This window comes from Olea europaea, unplaced genomic scaffold (genome assembly GCF_002742605.1).
Source record: "Olea europaea var. sylvestris unplaced genomic scaffold, O_europaea_v1 scaffold2027, whole genome shotgun sequence".
NCBI classification, from domain to species: Eukaryota; Viridiplantae; Streptophyta; class Magnoliopsida; order Lamiales; family Oleaceae; genus Olea; species Olea europaea.
The window spans coordinates 197533-222488 of NW_019238167.1; the positions used below are offsets into that span (position 1 = coordinate 197533).

The 24956-nt window shown below is 35.5% G+C and overlaps 4 protein-coding genes across 5 annotated transcripts; 2 read left to right on the forward strand and 2 right to left on the reverse strand.

The window, feature by feature from the left end:
* The first annotated feature begins 4422 nt into the window (after positions 1-4422).
* On the forward strand, positions 4423-7522 carry LOC111379722 (GTP cyclohydrolase 1-like). The gene is made up of 3 exons (XM_023003159.1): positions 4423-4573; positions 4713-4960; positions 6037-7522. The coding sequence occupies exons 2-3, from the start codon at positions 4744-4746 to the stop codon at positions 7209-7211; spliced, it is 1392 nt and encodes a 463-aa protein (XP_022858927.1). The 5' UTR covers positions 4423-4573; positions 4713-4743; the 3' UTR covers positions 7212-7522.
* Positions 7523-10221: 2699 nt separating this feature from the next.
* LOC111379724 (anthocyanidin 3-O-glucosyltransferase-like) lies at positions 10222-11887 on the forward strand. The gene has a single exon (XM_023003160.1). The coding sequence runs from the start codon at positions 10241-10243 to the stop codon at positions 11681-11683; it is 1443 nt and encodes a 480-aa protein (XP_022858928.1). The 5' UTR covers positions 10222-10240; the 3' UTR covers positions 11684-11887.
* A 3743-nt stretch (positions 11888-15630) lies between these two features.
* LOC111379721 (chloroplast envelope quinone oxidoreductase homolog) lies at positions 15631-19395 on the reverse strand. 2 transcript variants are annotated; one of them, XM_023003158.1, is made up of 4 exons: positions 19184-19395; positions 18342-18483; positions 16644-16735; positions 15631-16488 (listed from the first exon to the last, which is right to left on the reverse strand). In XM_023003158.1, exons 1-4 carry the CDS (start codon positions 19247-19249, stop codon positions 15799-15801), a joined length of 990 nt encoding a protein of 329 aa, XP_022858926.1. In that variant the 5' UTR covers positions 19250-19395; the 3' UTR covers positions 15631-15798. The 2 variants fall into 2 exon arrangements, with proteins under 2 accessions (XP_022858926.1, XP_022858925.1); XM_023003157.1 differs by lacking the exon at positions 16644-16735 and having other exon boundaries at positions 18342-18358; positions 18456-18483; positions 19184-19379.
* An 819-nt stretch (positions 19396-20214) lies between these two features.
* On the reverse strand, positions 20215-23675 carry LOC111379717 (chloroplast envelope quinone oxidoreductase homolog). Its single transcript, XM_023003154.1, has 4 exons — positions 23586-23675; positions 22018-22135; positions 21721-21866; positions 20215-21121 (listed from the first exon to the last, which is right to left on the reverse strand). Exons 1-4 carry the CDS (start codon positions 23673-23675, stop codon positions 20432-20434), a joined length of 1044 nt encoding a protein of 347 aa, XP_022858922.1. The 3' UTR covers positions 20215-20431.
* Between the last annotated feature and the right edge of the window lie 1281 nt (positions 23676-24956).

Here is a 24956-nt window from a genome sequence, read left to right on the forward strand (position 1 = left end):
TTGGAAAATGATAAAAAAGGGCAAAAAAGACTTTATACACTTTGAACCATTTTGCACGAAAATGATGCAAAGTATAGTGTTGCGTTGGAGCTCCTTTGTACCAAATAATGGTGTATTTTGATGTTTTGATACTCACATTGGAGATGTCCTTATCCTTTTGAACATTTGTATCATTTTCTTACACTTGTATGAATGAGCTCCAATATTCCAATTTATGGAATGGTTTTCCAACAAACCATCCTTACCTCCCATTTCATTTATAAGATTATTGCTAATATCATCAAAGTAAGAATTTCCAATACTACACAGAATTAGGCTACATTAGGGGAAAAAAAATCCAACGAGGAATTAAAAAAACCTACAAAAAGTCTCAGAAATAAAAATGTATTTAGGCTAAAAGGCAATACATAATCATCAACACGTATTCTAAAGTATAATATATGCTCGATTCTATGCAATTGTTCAAGTTAACAAACAAGAAATGTACTAGGAATGCTTAATTGTATAAAATTAACATGTACCATCATACTGCAATATACTAAGTCCCAGTTTGGCCATCCTTTTTCTTTCAATATTTTTTCACTTTTATTTTCAATCACACAATCTTTCATAAAATAATATTACACTAAATCGAAAATTTTTCCTACTTTTTTAACTACACATTCTAAAAAAAAAAAAAATACTATTCCAAATATTAAAATCTAAAAACAAAAAAGGGGCCAAACAGGGGCCTAAATTTGGACTCTTATTGTTTTCTTGAAATTTGCTTTATATTGCTTGGTTTTCTTGAATTTTGCTTTATATTGCTTGGTTTGATCTAGGAATGGCAAAAAACCCCGTCTCGACCCGACAGGGTCCTACGTTCCCGAACAGGTTGGCGGCGCCCTGTCGCGGGGATGCCCCACCCCAAACCCGCCCCTTGAAGATAGAAAAAAAAAGGAATAAAAATAAATTTATTTCTAAATAATTTACATGCTAAAGATCCATTTTAAATTTGTATTTTATTCTCTAATTATAACATAACTCGAAATTTTGAAAATGTAAAAAAAAAAAAAAAAAAATTAAATGAGGTAACAAACGGGCAAAAAGTGGCCCCGAACCAACTCGTCATGCCCAATCTAAGGCAAGGCGGGGCGGGGTGGGATTTTGGCTTGGCGACCTGCCCCGTTACCATCACTAGTTTGATCCAATTGGTCCACTAGTGTGGCCCTCGTAAAGGGGAATTACCCTCGTAAGTATGCATTAATTTGATTAAGGTTTTGGGACTGGTTGGTGGGATTTTAATGGATGAAATTAAGAAATATATATATATATATATATATATATATATGTATATATATATATCTGTGTGTGTAGTTAAGGTGAAAAAATAAATAAATAAAGAATACGTGTAATATTATTTTATTAAAAAATATGTAATTAATAACAAAGATAAAAAAAAAAATGAATTATGATTCTAACGAATGTTAAACATCGCTAAAATGAATGGTGAATTTGTAATCATGAATTGTACCGACTCTCTGGGCTTTACTGCCGCCTTTTCAAATTGGCCCACATATTGCTCTGCTTGCATAAAAAGTGAAATTTCAAAATAAATAACTGAATAAAGAAAACGATAGCTCATCGATCCAGTCCTGCAGTAGCAGCCAATGGGGCATTATCTGCGTTTCATTTTCCAGCAAGTTAGATCTCGTTTTTCAGGAAAGGGGAAATTATAGTTTGAGTTCTAAGCTTTTCAACAAAGTACAGAGAGGTCCCAAACCTTATTTTTGGCACCTTGATTCCAAATGTTTACAAAACTATACATCAGATGGACATTTAGTTAGTTTTAGTCCAATATTTTGTTAGCTAGGCATGCGAATTGAAGTTGTCCAATTTTTGTAGAAGTAATTAAGCAAACATATAATTTACATAAAGAGAGTTAGAAAGGACATATCAAGGCACTGCATGTGACGTATCAAGAATGGTTTGCGGGGACGAGTAGAACTAAGGTGCAATCAAAATGTCTATGAATGAAAATGATATAATTCAATTATTCAAATGAATGAATCACATAGATTAGAGTACTTGCTACTTGTTGGGGGAGGTCATTGGGTTAGGGTAAATTGTAAAAAAGTAAAAAAAAACTTATAAAAAGAGACGAATTCAATTTTTGAGTTAGGCACCCACAATTTCGGTTCGAGAACAAACTTGATTCTTGGTTTCGATTTTGGTTCGATTTCAATTTTGATTGAGAGGTTCGATTTTGATTAAAATGACATCTTTAACAAAAATTTCTTTTTCTCACGCCCATCTCACACATGACCACTGCCATTTCTAATTTGGGGGAATGTTGACCTCTATTTTTGTATCTTCAATGTGGTCAACAAATCCCTAGGTCTCCCACGTCCATGTAAGCCGAATTTCTACACACTAGAAAAAATCATTAACCATACGTGACTTTTCTTTGATGGGGAAATTAGTCGCACGCACTACGATGGTCAAGTCAGCTGAAGTGTAGAGTATATGAGTGTGTAAGCTACTTTAGACGCTAGCCTCTATGTAAAAAGGAGTTGAGTTTAGGAAGAATTCATGATAATAACAATAAGGATATCAAAATTATAGCGTGAGAGTCTAAACTTGTATGATTTTCAGAATGGTACATTATGTAAGCTCTTATAGTAGAATATAATAAATACTGATCATAGGATGAAAGTATACTTGGTTGATCCATGCGGCCGAGGCCTCTTGTCAAGATTCTTAAGCAATCATGAGCATTTAATGCTAATCATACTTTTTGCCCATAAATTTGACACAGACTTATACTTGACCTAATTGACTAAATAGGGTAGTGATTGCAATGAATTGTCACTTCAATAACTTGCAAAGGATTGCACAAAAATATCCTGTTAAGCCCCCAGTAGCCTTACCCCGTCATGAGGGTTCGGTACTTCATACAGGGTCGACTCCAACAAATGGGTTCAAATTTCCATATAGGCTCAACCTCTTTACAACGGTTCAACCAAACTGCCTCTTGGGCAGAGTGACATAAAATGTGGGCTTAGATTTACCCTGTCGAGTTGGATTCTCTGGAGCCTCGTCAATCGAGGCGTCATAGTGGATTTTTCTCCTTTAGATTTGCAACACAACTTGCAATAACCAAGGCTTGAATAGTTTGGGTTTCAGGTATTGGGGGAGATATCCTCCGATACTTTGATCGTTGTGACATTGGCGATTATGAGTTGTGGTGGCGGTGTAGTGGAATTAGGCTGGGTTGGATTGAATTGGTTTGACGAAGGGTTGGTAGGTAAGATGAAGCATTTTTTTTTATTAACTATTTTATGTGGAAAAATATGGACATACTTTTTTACCTTGTTAAAATTAGTAAAACGAAGGTCAATCGTTGCATAATTAAGATCCATTTGACATGACTTTTGTTTCATGTAAAAGAATTTTATTAGAAAGTTATCTTAATTTTTGTTTGAAATTTAATTTCTAAAGGAGCTTCATATTTCAAAAGTGTTTTTTAAAAGAAGTCATGTAGAATTAATTTCATCTAAAAATTCTTTTTACTAAAAGTACTTTAATAAATCAAATGAATTCAAAAATAACTTTTCAATTTCAAAAGTCATATCGAATCAGCCCTTAGTTAATTGATTGATCTTTAAACATAATCACCTAAAGACTTTGTGACGCTTTGCTCCTACTAGCGCTCCATTTTATCCACATATTTTTCAATAAAATAATATTACACGTAAATTCCAACTTCTTTTTTAATTATACATTTTTGGAAAAATTACTATTTCAAAATTACATTTTAATGGAGCACAATTAGGAGCTTAATTTTGCAACATCTAAAATGGCAGTGTCAAGATTAAAAAGTTTGGAACTTGAAAAGTCGGTCCGTTCAATTTTCCCTTTCGGAAAAAAGTTAGAGAGGAAAAGGGGAAGGATGGGGTCCCGTCTCCGATTATTTAAATCTCGTAACGATTTGGAAAAAGGAATTTGCTACATATACTCGGGCGTTTACACGCCTCTCACATGGGGACGGGTCCCACCCATTTATTGTGCATGCACCCCGCCCTCAATGTGAGGGGAGGGTAATTGAACGGATAAACATTCAGGTACAAATAGATCAATCCTTGAAAAAAAAGGGCAAGTCGTTCCACACATTCCATCATCAATGACAACCCTACGTTTTACGTACTGCTTTCAAACATTTGGGCTCACACATCCCTCACCCTCTTCTCATCATCTTATCTAATACTCCAAGTAAACTTCTTTTCACTTATCCAACTTAGACTCCTTTTGGCCTCATTCTCATTTTCATTCTCTCTCTTATTTTCAATCATACAATTTTTCATAAAATAATATTATACACAAATAAAAAAAAATTTCATTTTTTTTCAACAACATTTTCTTAAAAAAAAAAAAAAAAAAAAACCATTTCAAAAATTAAAATTTGGAAAGAAAGGGGCCAAACGGGGGCTGACGCTTGTTTTTTTGGGGCTTCTGTGAAGATTCGTTTTTTAATTGATTTGATCTGTCAGATCTCTTTGTGTTCTGGCCGTTATTTTTATCTCGCTGCCATAAGGTTTGAATCTTCTGTTGTTCTCTTAAAGATTGAATCTTGTTGCTGAACCTTTACTGGGTTCTGTTTTTTTTTATCTTAAGATTCAAGATTTAGTTTTGTTCGTTCTGAATCTTGATTACTGATTTGGGTTGGTGGGTAGGCTGGTTGGTGGGAGTTGAATAATTTCTGTAATGGGCGCCTTAGATGAGGGGCATTACTATCTGGAGCTAGAGAATGGAGTGAAGCGAGGGGGCAATGTTAAACTGAGTTTTGAGGATGAGCCTGAGATTCTTGACATTGAGGATGCTGTGAGAGTCCTCTTGCAGGGTTTGGGTGAAGATATCGAACGAGAAGGTCTGCGAAAGACCCCTCTTCGTGTAGCTAAGGCTCTTCGTGAAGGAACTAGAGGTAATTAATCATTTCTGTTGTTTTATTCATTATAAAAGGCCCTTTTAGTTGGATCTGTTGCTTGTCATCTTCGTGAAGTATATTAGATTTGTATTCTTATGGGAGTTGTGGATATATATAACTGCGTCACTAATAATAAGCTTCTTATGTAGTCGTGTTAGTTTCGGAATAGATAGTTGTCATTTTGAATTATAGATAAGTAGGTGGTACTTGTGGTCTCACGAAATGTGCGAATAAAAAGTAGGTTTGTCGATTATTTTTTATAAATTAAACAGGTGCCAAACAAGAGCAATAATAGACGGAAAATTTTGATTAATACAGCCTTAAGTAAAAATATTTGAACTGGAGAACATATTTAACGAGGTTGGTTTCTGTTAGCAGTGTCAAGTTCTGAAGCAACTGGGTGATTGTAGCAAGCGTCTATTGAAAAAAGATCCAAACTTTTCATCCTGCTACTGGAAACATGTTTAAATTGTGTAAAAAAAAAAAAAAATGATGGCACTTGTAAGTATCCTTGAGGCAAATCAAGATTGATATGAATGTATTAGCATCTATTATAGTAAATTTTCATTGCCATCCGTATTGAAAAATATTTGACTGTTGGCTTGATTGGATCTAAACAAAATTATTTGACCTTTGCTTTCAAAACTATAATGAGGGGACTGTGAGAAATTCATTATTCAGTTCAAGTGTATAGATTTTAGTTTTCAATATTCTGTTCTACATTAGATTAATGGAGATTTGAGTATTTTGGTAGTCAACCTGATAGGCAACGTGGAAATTGGTGTGCACCTGGAAAAATACTCATTGTAATTATTCATATAGTAGAAATTTTGCTGCATAGTTGATGTTGATTATGGTCCCTAGTGACGATGACACATTTTTATTAGTTTTTGGATAACCATTTATTAAGATATCGTTTATTGTACAAGCAGTAGCTGTGATTTTCGTTACATGATTACAACTATGATTTGTATGTTGTATCATTTATTAAGATATCGTTTATTGTACAAGCAGTAGCTGTGATTTTTGTTACTTGTTTACAAATATGATTTGTATGTTGTATGTATATCCAGGTTATAAACAGACGGTGAAGGACATTGTTTGTGGCGCTTTATTCCCAGAAGCTGGATTAGAAAGTGGAGTTGGACATGCCGGTGGAGCTGGTGGGCTTGTAATTGTTCGAGATCTTGATCTCTTCTCCTATTGTGAGTCATGCTTGTTCCCTTTCCAGATTAAATGTCATGTGGGTTATGTCCCATATGGCCACCGGGTTGTAGGCCTGAGCAAGCTCTCTCGAGTAGCTGATATTTTTGCAAAACGACTTCAAGATCCACAGCGCTTGGCCAATGAGTTGTGTACAGCTTTGCAGCATGGTATCAAAGCGACAGGCATTGCCGTTGTTCTCCAGTGTTCTCACATTCATTTGCCAAATTTTGAAACAGCCATCCTAGACCCAAATCACAAAGGATGGGTGAAGATTTTAGTTACATCAGGGACAGGAGTTTTTGAAGATGAGAAGTCAGATACTTGGACAGATTTTTTAAGTCTTCTGAGATTCAGAGATGTAAATGTAGAAAATATCTATTCTAGAGGCTCGAGTGAAAAATCTTGGTGCCGGTCTCACGAATTCTGCAAGACAGAACCAGCAAATTCGGTAATGCTTAATGCAGTAGCTTCAATTCTTTGTTCTTTGGGTGAAGATCCATTAAGGAAGGAGCTCGTTGAAACTCCTGCTTGCTTTGTGAATTGGTTGATGAAGTTTAGGAATACTAATCTGGATATGAAGCTAAATGGGTTTGTCCGAAACAGAAGAGATTCTCTAACTTCCAATGGAGGAGTAGACCATACTGAAGATTGTATCTGTTCAGAACTGAACTTGACATTGTGGTCGCAATGTGAACACCATTTACTTCCCTTCCATGGTGCAGTGCATATAGGTTATTACTGTTCCAATGGGGCAAGTCCTGTTGGGAGATCCCTTTTACAGTCAATAGTACATTTTTATGGATTCAAGCTCCAAGTACAGGAAAGGCTGACCAGGCAAATAGCAGAGACGGTTTCATCCATTTTAGGTGAAGATGTAATGGTAGTTGTGGAAGCTAATCACATGTGTATGATAGCTCGAGGGATCGAGAAATTTGGCAGCAATACTGCTACATTTGGTGTCTTAGGTCGATTTTCCACTGACTCTGCAGCTAGGGCGAAATTTTTGCAGATCATTCCCAGCTCTTGCCCTGCTCGAGATTGATATTTTAGCTCAAGAAGAAACATATCATTATTCCATAAAGTCCCTTATTTCCAATACGTCTACGTTAGGCTGTTTGGCTGTCTGTTGTCGCTGAGGCACGAGGAAGACTCTTCCAATAATAATTGGGGGTCTTGCTCAAAATTTTGATTTGCATAAGGAGCGCCACTGTAACGGGTAGTTGATTCTTCTACATAACAAAATTTATTTCTTATCCTTGTAGCCTACAAAAAAGTTGTTTTCTTGTTCTGTGAATCATATATCTACACCTCATATAACGCGAATTTGTTACGGGATATTATGTTTTCTCAGCATTTGATTCATGACTCCTTACCTTCTTATTGTGTGGTGTGCATTCTACCTTAGATCTGTTCTTTTCGATCCTGCTTTTTGTTAAGACGAGGGCCCTCATCAATTGGGATGCCTAAATGTGGTTTCTATGGCTCGTTCTCTATCTGAAACCCTGTTTAGTTTAGCTAAAAATCATATTTTTAGTAGATTTTGATAACAGCTTATGAAAATTGTGTTTGAAAAGTTGATAAAAGTTGTGAATCCATGAAATATGTGGTTGATATTGAGTTTGAGAAAATGGGAACCAAACAGGAATAAGCTGCATTAGTTTAGCACTGGCAAGTCTTTGCAATGGCACTGTGTCCTTGGACTTTGTAGTACCAAGTGGTAGTTGGAGTTTGGTGGTTGAGTCAACTTTCAACCACCATATTGCGAGACCCCCCTTCTTTGGTAGTTTGGATATTTAAAGTTGTAGTGGGATTAGAGTTGGCTGGAGTTTGAACCAACATTTTTTAACTATGTCTAAAATTTAACGATATAATAAAAATTTGATTGTTCCCAAGTTATTTCATATATAAAATAAAATGATCATTTTAGTGAGTAAGGCTTATTTTAATTGAAAACAAATTAAAGCTTACTTATTTTAATATTTGCTTGTTATTACATTTAAATTTTCAACTTTTTTCATCGTATTCTTATTCTTAACCTTCCAATTAATTAGCAAATATTGTGTTTGATGATAGTTTCTATTCAAATATTATGTTAGCGTGCTTTGAAATTTGTCCAACCTTTGCTGTGTTTTGCTTATTTAAGAACACGAGGAAAAAATAAGCATTTTATCCTCTCTTTATAGAATTTGGATGACAATTGTCATCATGGACAAGATGTGAGAATTAATAGAACGAGTTGTCAGTTGCTACAACAAGCTTCGGACTTTGTGGAGCTTCCTCGCCTTAACGCCTCTGCTTCAACAAAAGAGACATGAATAAGCCTTGTCATTTGTGTGGATGTCTTCGCTGGAGGTTGTTTCAATATTTGATTAGGTAAGCTAATTCAATAATTGATCAGAAAGCCTTGATGGGCCGATCAGGTGGACAAGAGGACCTCCGACCTCGATGACGTGGAGCCATGTGCGGTCCGGCACGACAATTTTAACATAAAATTGAATGAAAACATTTCACTGGGACCACAAATACAATAAAATTTAATACGTGGTTAGGTGAGGATGAGTGCTACTTAGCACAATATTTGATGAGAACTATTCACAAGGACCACAAATACAATAAAATTTAATAGGTGGTTGGGTGATGATGACATGCTATTTTAGCACAAATTTAGGCTTGGGTTGGTTTCGACTCCAATCAGAAATTAACTAAATTAGGTAGTTTGGGCGTATTTCAATCCAAACAAACTTACTCTAACTCTTAAACTGAATCAAATCAAACAAAATCGATTTGATTTGGTTCAGCTCGGTTAGTCGATTTGGACTTTTAGTCCAAATTGAGTTTTTTTTTTTTTAAAAATTATTCGAATTTTGGGCCCACTTAGATTACAAGAACGAAAATAATCAAATAATTTTATATTATAATAACTATTGACTAACAAATAAAATCAGGTTAAGACAACGGATCAACAGAAAACTAAAAGAATTTTGTTTTTATGTATTATGTAGTCTGAATGCCTGAGTATGGAAAAAATATTAAGTATAACATGATGAGCTTGTGAAAGGAAATTCTTGGTGCTATTATTTATCGGCAACATCATAAATTAGAGGGAACTGAGATATAGTTATTAAATTAGGTTTTCTTTTTTTTTTCTTCATTTTTTTTTGGCTTAAATTAAAAAAGGGTAAACATGTAAGTGAATTTGATTAGTTCGGTTAACCATAGGTTTGAGATTTCAAACCATGACTGAATTGACTCACCATAATTTTTGTTTAAAAGAAAACGAAATCAAACCAAACTAATTACTCGTGTCGTGTCAAATCGATCGATTTGGCTTGATTGATTTTTCGATTTTTTTTTGGCTCAGGTATAAACACAACATTGAATGAAAACTTTTCACAAGGACCACAAGTATAATACAACAAAAATTAAAAGGTCGCAAATTTAGCCCGTTTGATAGATATTTCCTTTTTTGGAAGAATAAGTTTTTGAATAGTAAATTTTGGAAGAATATATGATTAAAAACTAAGGAGATATTTTGAATTTACGTGAAAAATTTTTATTATGTGAATATGTTGTTGAAAATGAATATTAGAAAAAAAGAAAGAAAAATGATTGTCAAATAAGGGCATAGATTTTCATACTCAACACTTGTTTGAGCTCCATTCCTGTAATATATATATATATATATATTTTTTTTTTTTTTTTAAATAATGTATTGATGAAAAATATGTTGTTAAAAAATAAAGAAAAATTTTGAATTTGTGTTTAATATTATTTTATTGAAAAACGTGCTATTGAAGTAACGTCAAATCACTTTTGAAGAATGTATTTTGATGAAAAAAATGAGGCCCAAACAAGGGCTCAATTTCAACTACAAATTTACAAAATAAAATATTTTATACATAAATCTAAAACTTTTATTTATTTTTTAACTATACATTCTCCTAAAAAATCCCTACTTAAAACATAATTTTTTAAAATATAATAGCTATCAAACATGGGTCAAGTTTGTTGGCATTTCAACTACCAAATTTAATGCTTCCTTATCAAATAGAAGCCCGAAGTTCCAAATCTATGGCACCTACGATTCACTTTGAGATGGAAACTGACAAAAGCAACACTCATAGTAGTCTTCATGTAGTGATGTTTCCATTTTTCGCTTTTGGTCATATCAGCCCGTTTGTCCAGCTTTCCAACAAGCTTTCATCTCATGGCGTCAAGGTTTCTTTCTTCTCTGCATCAGCCAATGTTAATCGCATAAGGTCAATGCTCAACGATGCTTCCACCACCCAAATTATCCCTTTCAATATCCCACACGTCGAGGGTCTCCCTCCTGGAGTTGACAGTACGGCTGATCTGAATCCAACTCAATCTGAACTCCTCAAGGTTGCTCTTGATCTTATGCAACCTCAAATTAGAACACTCTTATCACAACTCAAACCCCATTTTGTCCTTTTTGATTTTGCTCAAGAATGGCTCCCTAAATTAGCCTCTGAATTGGGTATACAAACAGTCTTCTACTCTGTGTTTATTGCTCTCTCAACTGCATATGTTACTGTTCCTTCTAGGCTTCCTGAACCTGGAAGATATCCCACAATTGACGAAATGAAAAAACCTCCACCAGGGTTCCCCCAAACCAGTGTCACCTCACTCAGAACCTTCGAGGCTCAAGATTCTCTCTACATATTCAAGAGTTTTCATGGCAAACCTTGTGTGTATGACCGTGTCATCTCGGGCCTGCAGAGCTGCTCGGTTATACTTGCCAAGACCTGCGATGAAATGGAAGCCCCTTACATAAATTACGCCAAGTCCCAATTCAAAAAACCAGTTCTTTTAGTTGGTCCTCTACCTCCGGAGCCTCGACCAGATCAACTGGAGGAAGAATGGGCAAAATGGCTGGACAAATTCGAAGCTAACTCTGTCATTTACTGTTCTTTTGGAAGTGAAACATTCTTAACTGATAGTCAAATCAAAGAACTAGCTTTAGGGCTAGAACTCACAGGTCTTCCATTTTTTCTTGTCTTAAACTTTCCAAACGTAGATGTCTCAACTGAGCTAAACAGGGCACTTCCTGAAGGGTTCTTGGAAAGTGTGGAGGCTAAGGGAATAATTCATACTGGGTGGGTGCAGCAGCAGCAGATTTTGGCACATAAAAGCGTGGGGTGCTATTTATGTCATGCAGGATTCAGCTCAGTGATAGAGGCTATTGTGAATGACTGCCAACTAGTTATGTTGCCCCAAAAGGGAGACCAATACGTGAATTCAAAGCTAGTACACGGAGACCTCAAGGCTGGGGTGGAGGTAAATCGGATCGATGAGGATGGTTTTTTCGGAAAGGAGGATATTAAGAGGGCTGTCGAAACAGTTATGTTAAACATTAATGAAGAACCAGGAAAGTCCATAAGAAATAATCAGAGGAAATGGAAGGAGTTTCTGCTTAATAAGGATATTCAAAACAATTTTATTAAGAATGTGGTCAAGGAAATGGAGGCAATTGCTGGAATATCTAGCATTTAGATATAGGTTTGGTTATTAAATTCTCTTTGTTCTAGCGTGTTACTGAGGGTGCATGTAAGGCAATTTGGTGAGGGTAACGCTGATAAAAGTTGTGATCAAATTCAGCTGTCGCGAAATTTTTCATAGCAAAGACGCCATCAAACGAGCTTATCATATACCATCCAACTTAAAATAAAAAACTATCCTTGTCCTGTGATTGATCTATATATGCATTCAACATACGATGGCAAAACGCATCGAGAGGAAAATTATTCATATAATATTTGTACGGAATGAAATAATATAATAATTACAAGCAATCTGTGCAAGTATGTGCTGTGATCTTCAGGAAATTCTATATGACCTCAAAGATATTGACACTGTCGGAAAGCAGAAGACATTGCCAATAATGGACAGTCGAGGATGCTGGACCGCAATGATGGTATTCAGCTAATAATTAAAAAAAGAAAAAAAGAAAAAAGCCCGTAATTTAATATGATAATATTCCACGATTTTAAAATTTTACCTAGATTCTTTCGGCAATTCGGACTGAGCTCCACGTACAAGAGCTCAGTTCACATGGACCTCACAGGCCCCTCACTGTAAGATCAGGGCCCACACGCATTTAAAAAAGGTGGGGCGGTCCTCTCTCACCTGGCAGGGGTGTACTTGCATCTTTTTCCAATTCTTTTTTACATCTAGCGATAATGCATATAATTGACCTGAAGATAATGATAGAGAAGGGCCCACTTGTGCAGTAATTCCACGGTGATCAGAAGGAAAAAAACTGAAAGCAGCAAGTATATGACTACTATTTATCGAAGAGGGAAAATCCTGCACAAAAAATGACACAAACTATAAAAAATCCAAATGCAGAAGTGTCTAAATGTTAAAATTATGTCGCGAGAATGATATTGCTTTAGTGATCAGGGCATTCTGAATCCCTAAATCGTCTAGGGTTAAATTAGATCACACACCTCCTTTTTTTCCTGTATTCCAGCACCTACCATGATCCTTAAAAAAACAAAACAAAAAAAACGAAAAAAAGGGGAAAGATCACACCCAAAACGCCTTCAAGGAGAATGGACCAATAATTTATTAATAGAAGTGAACCCACTCCTGTACTTTGGCTTTTGTTGACCCTTTCTGCAGAAATAAATTAATGTATCAAATTCAGATGAATATAAAGTTTCCATTTCCCCCAATTTCTCAATATAATGGCAATAGAACATGGCTTCATTCATTAGAAGATACGAAAATCATAATTAGTTGATGTTGGGAGAAAATCAAGTGGTCCCTTAGTTACTCCTTAATGAACAATTTTTTCTTATTAAATTTAGACTCAACATTATCAACCCATAATTTTTTATAATTAGATTATATTTTACTTGTATTGAATGTTTGTTGTATTATTTTGTTTCGCAAGTGTACGACCCGTAACAAGTAATAGTGGACCTAAGAGTCCGGTTATCGATCCCACGAGGACTATTGTCTAACACTTAATTTAATCTTTCTTTAACTACTATTTGACGAATATAAATAAAAAAACAATGATTAAATGTGATTTTTATTCTAAAAACTTAAAAATGCGATTGGATTTAACGAGAAGTGATTGAGAATTCAAACAATAAATGGACGTTAGGGCGGAACAATTTCACCTATTGGTCACCTTTACTTCATAAATCAAGATTCATAAAACCTAAGGCAGTGTTCGGTCGAATTCTTCTATCGTATTCAACTTACCCCTCTCGAGTTCTCATTGAGCCTACTTAATTAGTTTAATTCCATATCTCTATGCAAATTAAATTTAATTAAACGAAACATTGGTTCTAAGAATGACCCGACCGCAGCAATCAATATAGGTATCTTTACACATTATATCAATTTACCGGATTTTAACATGTGGTCTAAACAAATAATCCGCATCTCTACGCAATCAATGTTCACAAATCATCTAATTAGTGATCAAGTAATTAAATGTATTAAGAACAACATTAAAATCAACACATGAAATATAAAAGTACTAGAATCTCAATTGCATGAAATAAAGGGTTCCAAAAGATTACATTGTTCGCCCTAACATGAAATTTAACTACTCATAATAATGGAAGAAAAATAGGAGATTGTCTTAGAATACATCACCGAGTTTGAAATAAAGATGTGGAAGAAAAAATGAAATTCTTGCACCAAGATCTCCTTCCTCTTCCAATGAGTGCTTCCAATCTTCAATTGTTGGTTTTAATCTTCTTAAATTTCTCCCTTGAATCTCCCTTCTTGTTGTTTTTCTCTCCAATATGTCAAGAACGCGTGGCTTGATCCCCTAGATTTTTAGTGTGCGGCTCCTTCCTCATTTAGGTCTTCAATCCTGTGTTTATATTGTCTTGGAGTCTTGGGAAAGATTTGGAGATGAGTTGGGCCGAAAAAGAATGGTAAAAACCTAAAAAAATTACTCTCGCACGGCGGCGCCTAGGCGCTGCTATTTGGGCGCCTAGGCGCTGACTTTCTGTCAAAATTTCAGCATCATGGCGCCTAGGCGCTGAGGGATAGCGCTTGGGCGCTAAGGACTACTTCGATTGCACTGTACAGCTTTCAGTATTTTTATCATAACTTTTTCGTTCGATATCTGATTGAAGTGATTCAAGATGCGTTGGAAAGATAATTCAAAGGACTACAATTTTGCTTCAGGAATCATTCTCCAATTCGATCGTTTTCTATGTCAAAAATGAGTCTAAATGTGAGACGAAAACTCCAGCGCAAAACTTTTTGGTTGGAAAATGATTTATGATCATATCTTGACTAAATTTGATCCCTTCGACACCTTCCTTTGTCCAATTGGCTTCTAGAACTCTCGGATCTTCATTTCAAGTTTCGACACGACTTTTGATTAATTGCATTTTAATCCTCGAACTTTGGATCTCTTACGTTTTGGTCATTTCATCCAATTTCGCTAGCTTTTGCCTATTTCCTTCCTTTGACCTCTTTTAGCTCTAGTTTTCTCCATTTCCATTAATTTACAAAACAACACCAAAATCACTTGTTAGCACTTCTAAAATACTCTCCAAGATAGCAAAATCATGAAATTAATGGCATAATATAATGAGTGTAAATCACTCATCAATGTTCATAATTTTTAAGATTATCACATTTATGCGCTTGTGTGGTAGGCATTGTGGCCAGATTTTAATAAGTTTTTCCTCCATTTGAAACGGTTAGTGGGACCTAATTGCGCTATAACTTTTTACTGCACAAGATGTATTTTATCGAATTGTTATTACTTAAAGAAGAATGAATTTTATTCCGAAGGGGCAAATTGATAATTTGACTGAATTCATTCAAAAGTAATAGTTGGCTCACTGACACGCACACTGTATAATAGTAAGGGTTCTTCTAGAAAGTGGCTAAGAATGGCTTCCAAACACGAGCTTCTTCAAACTATTTTTCACCACATTCTTATTTTTAAATTAACATAAACTGTTTCTAATTATGACTTCTCTCCAATATTTTCTTTAAAATAAAGTGAAATGACTCATTTATCCATCGTGTTTACCCTCATTTTAGAGCACGTTAATAATATTTTTAGATGAAAATCATGTTTAAGAACAATATTTTTTATTAATACAATGTTAAAAATAACAATGTGATGAAGAAAATAGTTAAAGATACAAGAAGTATGATAATGAATGACTTCTAATGTAATTAAAATGTGATGTGAATATAACTATTCATTAATTTACTATAATGACCCTGAGTTAATTGTGTATTTATGCTGGGTGTATTTCTTGACGATAATGCCCTTTGATCTGGTCGATCATGAGAGATTTAAAGTCATCGTGTTATGACATCGTGGTCGACTCGCTCCACATACAAGCGTGAGTCGATTCATGTGGTGGAGTGAGCCCAACTGTGGGGAAATTAAGTGGCTCGACTCCCCTCATTTAATAACCTATTTTATTAGCATTATGACCAAGTTGAATACGAGAAATAATTGTCTGTTACCAATTAATTAATGTGACTTAAGCATTACAAAGGCACATACCTATCCAAATGGCTCACAAAAACAACTCTTTATTCTAATTATACGAACATGGCGCGATCCACTTGAGACAGTAGTCATTGTTGTATTGTTGTTAACCGATTCATGGCTCGACAATAATTTTACCAGTAGCATGACCATCAATGCACTTAGTCCATGCCTCATCAGCTCGGCTCAAAGGGTGTTTTGAATCGATCGCTGTCTTGAGCTTCCCTTCCTTTGCCAACTTAACAACGGCATCCAAGCCCTCCTTTTTGGGAATTAGAAGAAATGGCACCAGTTGCTTTTTAGAAAAAGTAAGTTTCTTTATTGCAAAGGTCCACATTGCACTGGGGCCAGGAGTGAGATCAATTACCTTCCCCGTTTCAGTCAAATTAGGCTCGAAAACAGACCATGGAATGCCTGTTGTGCAATGGATCACTGCATCATATTTCTGACCTGATGGACTCTTAAGAGCTTCTCCTTCTGGGGTCTTGTAATCGATAACCTCATCTGCTCCCAAGTTCTTCACAAAATCAACATTCCGGGCACCACAAGTAGCCGTCACATGTGTATTTCCGAGCTTTGCCAATTGAACGGCATAATGACCAACACCACCTGAGGCAGCAGTGATGAGCACATTTTTCCGTGGGCCACTTCCATCAAGCTTGATCCCGGCAGATTGAGTAAGGGCTAGGTGAGCCGTAAGACTAGCAACAGGCAGGCCTGCACCTTCAGCAGCAGATATTTCAGGAGGCCTTGGAACAGTCAGGCTCTCTTTAGCCACCGCATACTCAGCCAAACCACCTCCAGTCTACATACAAGATGCATAACCATCAGTACAACAAATCTAGGGGGTATCTTTCACAATAAAATGAAAAAAAATTCAGCTGCACTGTTGTTGTCGGTGAAGTGAACTGGTGAAAAATAAGTCCGCAAACATAACAAATAGATTGTCTTGACACTTACAAAATGATAAAACATAGCAACAACTTCGTCACCTGGTTTGAAATTCTTGACGCCAGGTCCAACCTCCTGTACTACTCCTGCTACATCAGTAGCTACTCCAGAAAAAAAAGGGAATAAGAAAAAGGAAAAAATATGTAGTCATTATGAGACTTCATCGGATGATCATTTTTTTCCCACAAGGGATCTTGGTGTATTTCTATTGGATTGTGAGTCTCATCATCAGATCCTATTTGTGGTACACAGTTTCAATCATAATTTTACTAAGTGCATGCCAAAGATAGAGAAATTTGTCTTGTTATTTTGATTTCATGCAAGCTCCACCATATGAGTCTCCCCAACAATCCTCAGTATTAATCAAAAGCAACTAAATGCGGATGTGTGCAGTGACCAAGCTAATTTTAACAGTATATTTCGTAATGCTAATTTTAACATGATACAACTAATAGGTTCGGGACACACCTTCAACTGCTAAACATTTGGCAAAAGCTCAAGAAATTGCAATAATCAAAGAGCAAACATAAGTTCACCAGGAATCTTACTCGATGAAAAGGGAGGATCACATGTTGGACAAGTGCATGATCATGTTATCTCTAAACTTCTCGCCAAGGACACTAGTTCGAGGATATTATATCAGAAACTACTCAAAGCTATATGACTCTAGTCGTCTTCCATTTTGTTTCTATTACAATTGAAGAGTTTGAACAATTAGTTCTATAGAATTTCCGATTCTCCCTCCCTTCATATAGTTTTATGAGCACCTTCAATCCTCAATGTTATCTTAGTCTACTAAATTTCCAAATATTCTGATTCTTTATCTTGTTTCTTAGCCTAGCCTTTATCTAGTTTATTTGAGCCCCTATTCTATAAAGCGATGCTTATTGATCCTCTTCGGCAGCAGCATATTGCTAAGGAACACTCTGCATAAGACAAATACTTTGAATTGGTTCCACCACCACCTATAAAAGTACAACAGGTTCTCTCTGTGACTATAAAATTAAAACCAAGTCAGATGGTAACCCCCCATTCCACACAATCCTAATGTTTGTCATAATCATGATAAAATTTGCAGACTAAAGAAAGCTATGAATGGTATCAGACAAACACCTCATCCTCTGTCTTTCTATTATTTTCCTCTGGTCATCATGATTCAGCTTAAGAAACTTGGACTCACTATGTCATGTGTCTTGGGGATAGAAGTTGTTTTCTCTCATCTGTCTTAGTCTAAGCCCCTGTCTGGTGGCAATTATTGAGAAAAATGATGTTTTGAATTGTGAATTTCGAAGAATGTGTGGTTAAAAAGTATGAAAAAATTTTGAGTTTACATACAAAATATTAGTTGAAAATGAGTATGAGAATTAAGAGTTTTATTTCAAATGGTGACAAACAGCGGGCTAAATGTACACCAAATGTCGTTTAGCTGGCTCACGCTATTGATACTCAAACGGATGAGATGCCTCTTGAGCTTGATGCTCAATTATCTCCGTCCAATGGTAAACCTTTCTCGGATAGTATGTATCGTACCAATGTTGGTAGCCTATCATCTCTCTCTGTTGCTCTGTTAGATAGTTTGTTCTCTCTCCTCTAAAATTCATTTGGTTGAGCCAACACAGTTTGGAATTCACAATCTCAAGCAACCATTCAAACTCGTGAAAGGACAAAATCTGCTGATTATTCTGAAATACGGGATAGTAAGGTCACCAGGTATATAAGGAAATCTGCAAGGAATAAATGGTCGAGTTACACCCTTCTGAATTTTCCAGTCAAATGCATTTAAGCAGGTGGCTTCTAACTTCAGCAGCACTTCATCTTTACCTGGAGTGGGAATTGGAACTTCAACATGCTTCAAGAAGCAAAATAATAATTGTTAGAAAAACACGATTTTCCTAAATTAATATTGGCAACATATTAATACAATTATATTAGCTATTTAATATAATGGGCAAAAATCAAGTGGTCTATTTTTTGTATGCCCATAGACTACTCAAATTAATATGGACTAAGTGAGTAGATACCGACTAATATTACTCTAATTAAGGGATAATGGGAACCTTAATTAAGTAGTATATAAAGGTTATTTTGGTTATGGTCCCCAATATACCAAATCATACACTTTTTTCCCTTCTCCCCATCAAGAAGAGAAATCATGGTCCCATTGAAGAATAAGGAGATTTGGTTGAGGAAGATCACAAAACCACCCTCTTCATTTGCATTCATCGGTACGTAGTCGATTGTTGCAATAATTCCGCTACAGTAGGCAATCGTTTACAATGGATACAGGTATATTATCTGAATCTGTGAATTCTAGTAATTTAGCATGATGTTGATCCTAGGATTTAATTTATATTTGGATCTAATTTGATTTTCTAACAAGAATAATAATTTAGAATTGCATCATCAGATAGCCTTTGCATAAGCAAATTGAATTAAAACATACACTCTAACAAGCATAGAGTAAGAACCCTAAGTTGGTAACTATCATATTTAATATTCAATAAAATATTTAAAATAATACTAAAAATCAAGAATTTCCATGAAATCACCTTCAAACCAGCGACTCCTCCACCGTAACAATCATATTGAACTGTGTGCATAAGTTTCCCCGCCATAATTAACCAACTCGCAGTTACTTCAATTACACAAATAAGAGTGCAGAAAATATAGTTGTGACCAAAAATGTTGGAGCGAAACGGACTTTTATAGCAGAGCAAAAACTGTGTAAATGCATATGCATAGATGAATGGACACCACGCAAGTGTCTGCTCTAAATTATTCCCACTTGAACTGGGAATTATGACTTTGAAAAGTAAGAGCTAGTTATGTTGACAAAATCAAAGTCCAAGCTCCCCTTGATTGACTAGGAAAATTAAGAAACAAGCGATTGCAGAGCATGATTGACGTGTACTTTGAAAAAATCAAAATGGGTTTTCGAGATTCAAAAATTATTTTTGAACTTGTTGGACTAAATTTGTGACAGTGGTTTCAGTAATTCGGAGAGTTTTTATAGGAGACTCTTTCTAAAGTAATTCTAAAATCAAAAGTGCTTTTAAAAATTAATTTCCAAACAAAAAATAAGGTAACTTTCTCTAAAAAAATATTTTATAGAAAGCAAATAAGTTTCATTTTATTTTATCATAACAGAGTTTCATTTATAACCACTAAACTTAATAAAATGTCATATTGATCACTGAACTTTAATTTTGTTACAACATTAATCATTTAACTTCCATTAGTAAAATGGAAAAATCTAACGTGCCATTTTTTTCTAGTCTCTATTTCCGGCTTGACTTTTTGTTCATTAACATAGTTTGTTTTTTATTTATTTATTTTGTGTATATTCAAAAGGACAACCATTGACCTCTTTTCCAATGAGATAAATTCTATATTAAATCTGAATAGTTAAATCAATTATTAAATGATCTAATGATGTAGATTGTTTAAGATTTCCATTGAAGCAGTCCACACGGGAATTAAACTCATGCTATCAACTGTAAATTAGCAATCGCCAAGCATTCTACTGAACCTTTTCTCTTCTTTACATTTATTAGAAGTATACGAGAATGAGACGAATAGAAACGCTTTAAAAATCACTTCAAGCACTGGCTTCCATCTCTAAATAAAGAGGATCTTAAGTTGAGAATAAGAGAACAGTACCAAAATTCATCATAACAAGAGTACAATGTATATACCTGTCCACACAGTTCACACACACACACACACCCCTCTTTATCCCAATAAAACAAATATGGCATGATCCACTCGAGAAGTGACAATCAAAGCTGTTTACCAATTCAGGGCTCGACTATAATCTTGCCAGTAGCATGACCATCTATGCTCTTAGCCCATGCTTCTTCAGCTCTGATCAGAGGATGTTTTGAGTTGATAACTGTCTTGAGTTTCCCTTCCTTAACCAAATTAACTAAGTACTCGAGCTTCTCCTTTTTGGGAATTACAAGCAGTGGCACCAATTGCTTCTTGGAGAGAGTAAGTTTCTTTACTACGAAGGTCCACATGGCATTGAGGCCAGGAGTGATATCAATTACCTTCCCCGTTTCACTCAAATTTGGTTCAAAAACAGACCAAGGAATGGCTGTTGCACAATGAACTACAGCATCATATTTCTGACCTGATGGACTCTTAAGAGCTGCTCCCTCTGGGGTCTTGTAATCGATAACCTCGTCTGCTCCTAAGCTTTTCACGAAATCAATATTACGGGAACCACAAGTAGCTGTCACGTGCGTATTTCCGAGCTTGGCCAATTGAACAGCATATTGACCAACACCACCTGAGGCAGCAGTTATGAGAATGTTTTTCCGTGGGCCACTCCCGTCAAGCTTGACCCCGGAAAATTGGGTGAGGGCCATGTGAGCCGTGAGACCAGCAATAGGCAGGCCTGCACCTTCAGCAGCTGATACTTCAGGAGGCCTTGGAACAGTCAGGCTCTTTTTAGCCACAGCATACTCAGCCAAACCACCTCCAGTCTGTCATTGAAATCGACAAAGATATAACAATAGCAGAAACTACACATAACATGCATAGGCACGTTCTTTCACAACAGAAATTCTGATTCTGATAAGCCCCCAATTAGATGTACGCATTCTAGAAGGAACAAGAAGAATGGAGAAGGGGAAGGCAGTAACAAATTCTGTTAGAAGGATGGGGTGGGGTAGCTAAAATCTGTTACATGAGTCTATAAATAGAATAAGAGTGAGAGATGATGGACATGTGAATTTTAGGAAGTAAAATCAGAGGGTAGAGTGCCACAGCCCTCTGAGACGGCTGGTTGTATTTCCTTTTGTGTTTAGTAATTCCATTTCCAAATCAATACAGAATTTCATTTCTGTTTCCTGTACAATTTTCATCCTTAACTCCAGGGTAGATCACAGCTGCACTCAAAGGCTGAATCTATCAATTTCCTAACAGTAAATAGGGTAAACTCTGTATAATCAATTCAACACGATCAAACAAAATACCTTCCATACTTTCGGTAAGTATGAACGATAGTTATCCATCAAGGAAATGCAAAAACTTAAATAACGCAGTTGTGTCACAATAAAACAAATAAAAAGATTACACTTACAAGAAGACTTAGCATGGCAACAACTTGGTCACCTGGTTTGAAATTTTTTACGCCATGTCCAACCTCCTGTATCACTCCTGCTACATCAGTGGCTGCTCCAGGGAAAGGAAAGAAATAAGGAAAAATATGTAAATTGTCATAAAATTGTTACTCCTTTTGCATTATTTTCTCAATTTCAATCCACTTCTAAATTTTCTATGCTGGATTTACATATTATTGCTGAATATTTTTCTTCAACACTCTTCTCTTCTTCTCCATATCATGTCTCATTATTTTAATATTTTTCTTAAACCATACTCTGTTCCTCAACCCCATAGTAAGTATCGAAGATTAAACAATGAGAACATGCTCCATGTGAAACCCACTCGTAGACATCACTTTTGCAATTCTTCACTTGGGGACAAGCCAAAGTTTTCTACATTTAAATAGGTAAAAAAAAAAAAAGAAGAGACATATTAATGTTCTAGAACTAGCTGATCGTAGATTCAAATCCTAGTTGGGGAGCTACTAAAAATGTTGAAGCGAAACGGACATTTATAGCAGAGCAGACTGTGGAAATGCAGATGCATAGATCAATGGACACCACACAAGAGTTTACTCACACTTGAACTGGGAATCATGACTTAGAAAAGTAAGAGCCGGCTATGTTGACAAAATCGATGTACAAGCTCCACTTGATCGATTAGGAAAATTAAAAAAGAGCTTTTGAGATTTAAACAATACTTTGGGATCCGTTTGATTAAATTTATAACATGCTTTCAGTAAATATAAAAGTTTTTATAAGAAGTTGGTCTGCAGTGACTTCCTCTAAAGTGCTTAAGAAATAGAAAATATTTTGAAAAATTAATTTACAAACAAAAATTAAGGTAACTTCCACCAAAAAAATCTTTTACAAAAAGCAAAAGCTATGACAAACAAGTCATAGTGTAATGTGCGTCCTTTTTTCCCAAACATACTCCCATTTGAATTCGAGATTAGTAACATGTAAGTTCTCATTATGGGTAGTTTTTATAAATAAATTGCACATCATAGTATACCAGGCATTAAAAAAAATAAGAATAATAACTCTTCTAGACAAGTATGATATTGAGATTTTCTGTATAAAATGATCGGTTTCTAGGGTTAATTTCACAAATGTCACTGAACTTATGCAAAAATTACAAAACGATCACTGAAGTTTAAAACTTTCAGTAACGGTCACTTACGTTTCCAGGCGCTTTCAAAAATGGTCATTAAAGTTTAAAAACTTTCAGAAATGGTCACTAAATTTTCAGTTTTTTGGGCTATTTTTGCGGCAATTTTTCGGCCACTTCTGATCACCGATACCATCAAATTTTGATACCGTTGAAATGACCACAATGTCCTCTTCAATTACCACCCAAAGTCTCCCCATAATTCCAAGGGATTCGACCAGAAAATCGTTGCAAAATTCACCCAAAAAATCGGAAAATCTGTCCAGATTTTCAGATTTTTTGGGCCAAATTTGCGGCGATTTTTCGACGACTTCCAACCACCAAAATTGCCGGATTTGGTTACCATTGGAAAGCCCACAACGTCCTCTTAAATTACCATCCAAAATATCCCCCAAACTCCTAAGGATTTGGCCGGAATAAACCCACAAAGTTGGCTACCCAAAAAGGCGAAAATGTGGGCTGATTTTTAGGCTACTTTTGAGGCAATTTTTCGACAACTTCCGACCACCAATGCCACTGGATTTTGATACCTTTGGAAAGCTTACAATGTCCTCTTCAATTATCATCAAAAATCTCCCCCAAATTTCAAAGGATTCGGCCGGAATAAACCCACATAATTGGCTACCCGAAAAGGCGAAAATCTAGGTAGATTTTTCAGATTTTATGGGCTACTTTAAGGCAACTTTCCGGAAACTTCCGGCCACCAATACCAACTGATTTTGATACCGTTGAAAAAACTATAATGTCTTCTTCAATTACCATGAAAAATCTCCCCCAAACTCCAAAATATTCGGCCGGAATAAACCCACAAAATTGGCTACCCGGAAAGGCGAAAATCTGGGCAAATTTTTCAGTTTTTTGGGTGACTTTTGAGGCAACTTTCCGGAAACTTCCAACCATCAATTTTGCCGGATTTTGATACCCTTGGAAAGCCTACAATCTCCTCTTCAATTACCATCCAAAATTATCCAGTTTGGTGGTCGGAATTCATAGGAAAATCGCCGCAAAAATCGACCAAAAATCTGAAGATTTTGGTAGATTTGCAGATTTTTTTGGCGATTTTCCTGTCGAATTCCTTGGAGTTACGGAGAGATTTTGGGTAGTAATGGAAGAGCACATTGTGGGCTTTTCAAAGGTATCAAAATTTGGTGGTATCGGTAGTCGAAAATGATAGAAAAGTTGTAGCAAATGTAGCCCAAAAAACTGGAAAAAAAAAATTCAGTAAGCGTTTCTGAAAATTTTTAAACTTCAGTGACCATTTTTGATAGTGCCCAAACTGAAGTGACCGTTAGTGAAAGTTTTAAACTTCAGTGACCATTTTGTAATTTTCTCTATAGTTCAGTGACCGTTTGTGAAATTAACCCTCGGTTTCTAAGATCATTACGGAGAAAGGTTTTGAGTCTAATTAGCTTTGTTGAGAACACTTACTCTGTAACCATCATATTTATAATTAATCTAATTTTGTCTATATAACTTTTGTCGTTTATATAGCATTAAATCAATAATTTCCCCGATTGTTAGAAATTGGATTTATTGTGTTTTATATATTATTTCTTCGAGTGTCCACGACTAGTTATCTAATGAAAATTTGTATTTTACTCAAAAAAAATGTAAAACGTGCGTTACGTCTTATTTCTGAAATGCATTTTCTTAATAAGGTTTCGTTAACATAGTTTATTGTTTATTTTATTTTTTTTGTGTATATTCAACAGGACAACCATTGACCTCTTTTCCAAACAGACATAAATTCTATGTTAAATCAATGATTAAATGATCTCATGATGTAGATTGTTAAAGATTTCCATTGAAGCATTCCACATGAGAATTAAACACATACTATCACCTGTAAATTAGCATTCACCAAGCATTCTACAGAATCTTTTTCTCTTTACATTTATTAGAAGTATACAAGAATGAGACGAATGGAAACGCTTTAAAAATCACTTCAAGCACTGGCTTCCATCTCTTATTTAGAGGATCTTAAGTCGAGCATAAGAGAACAGCAACATAATTGATCATAACAACAGTACAATATATTTACCT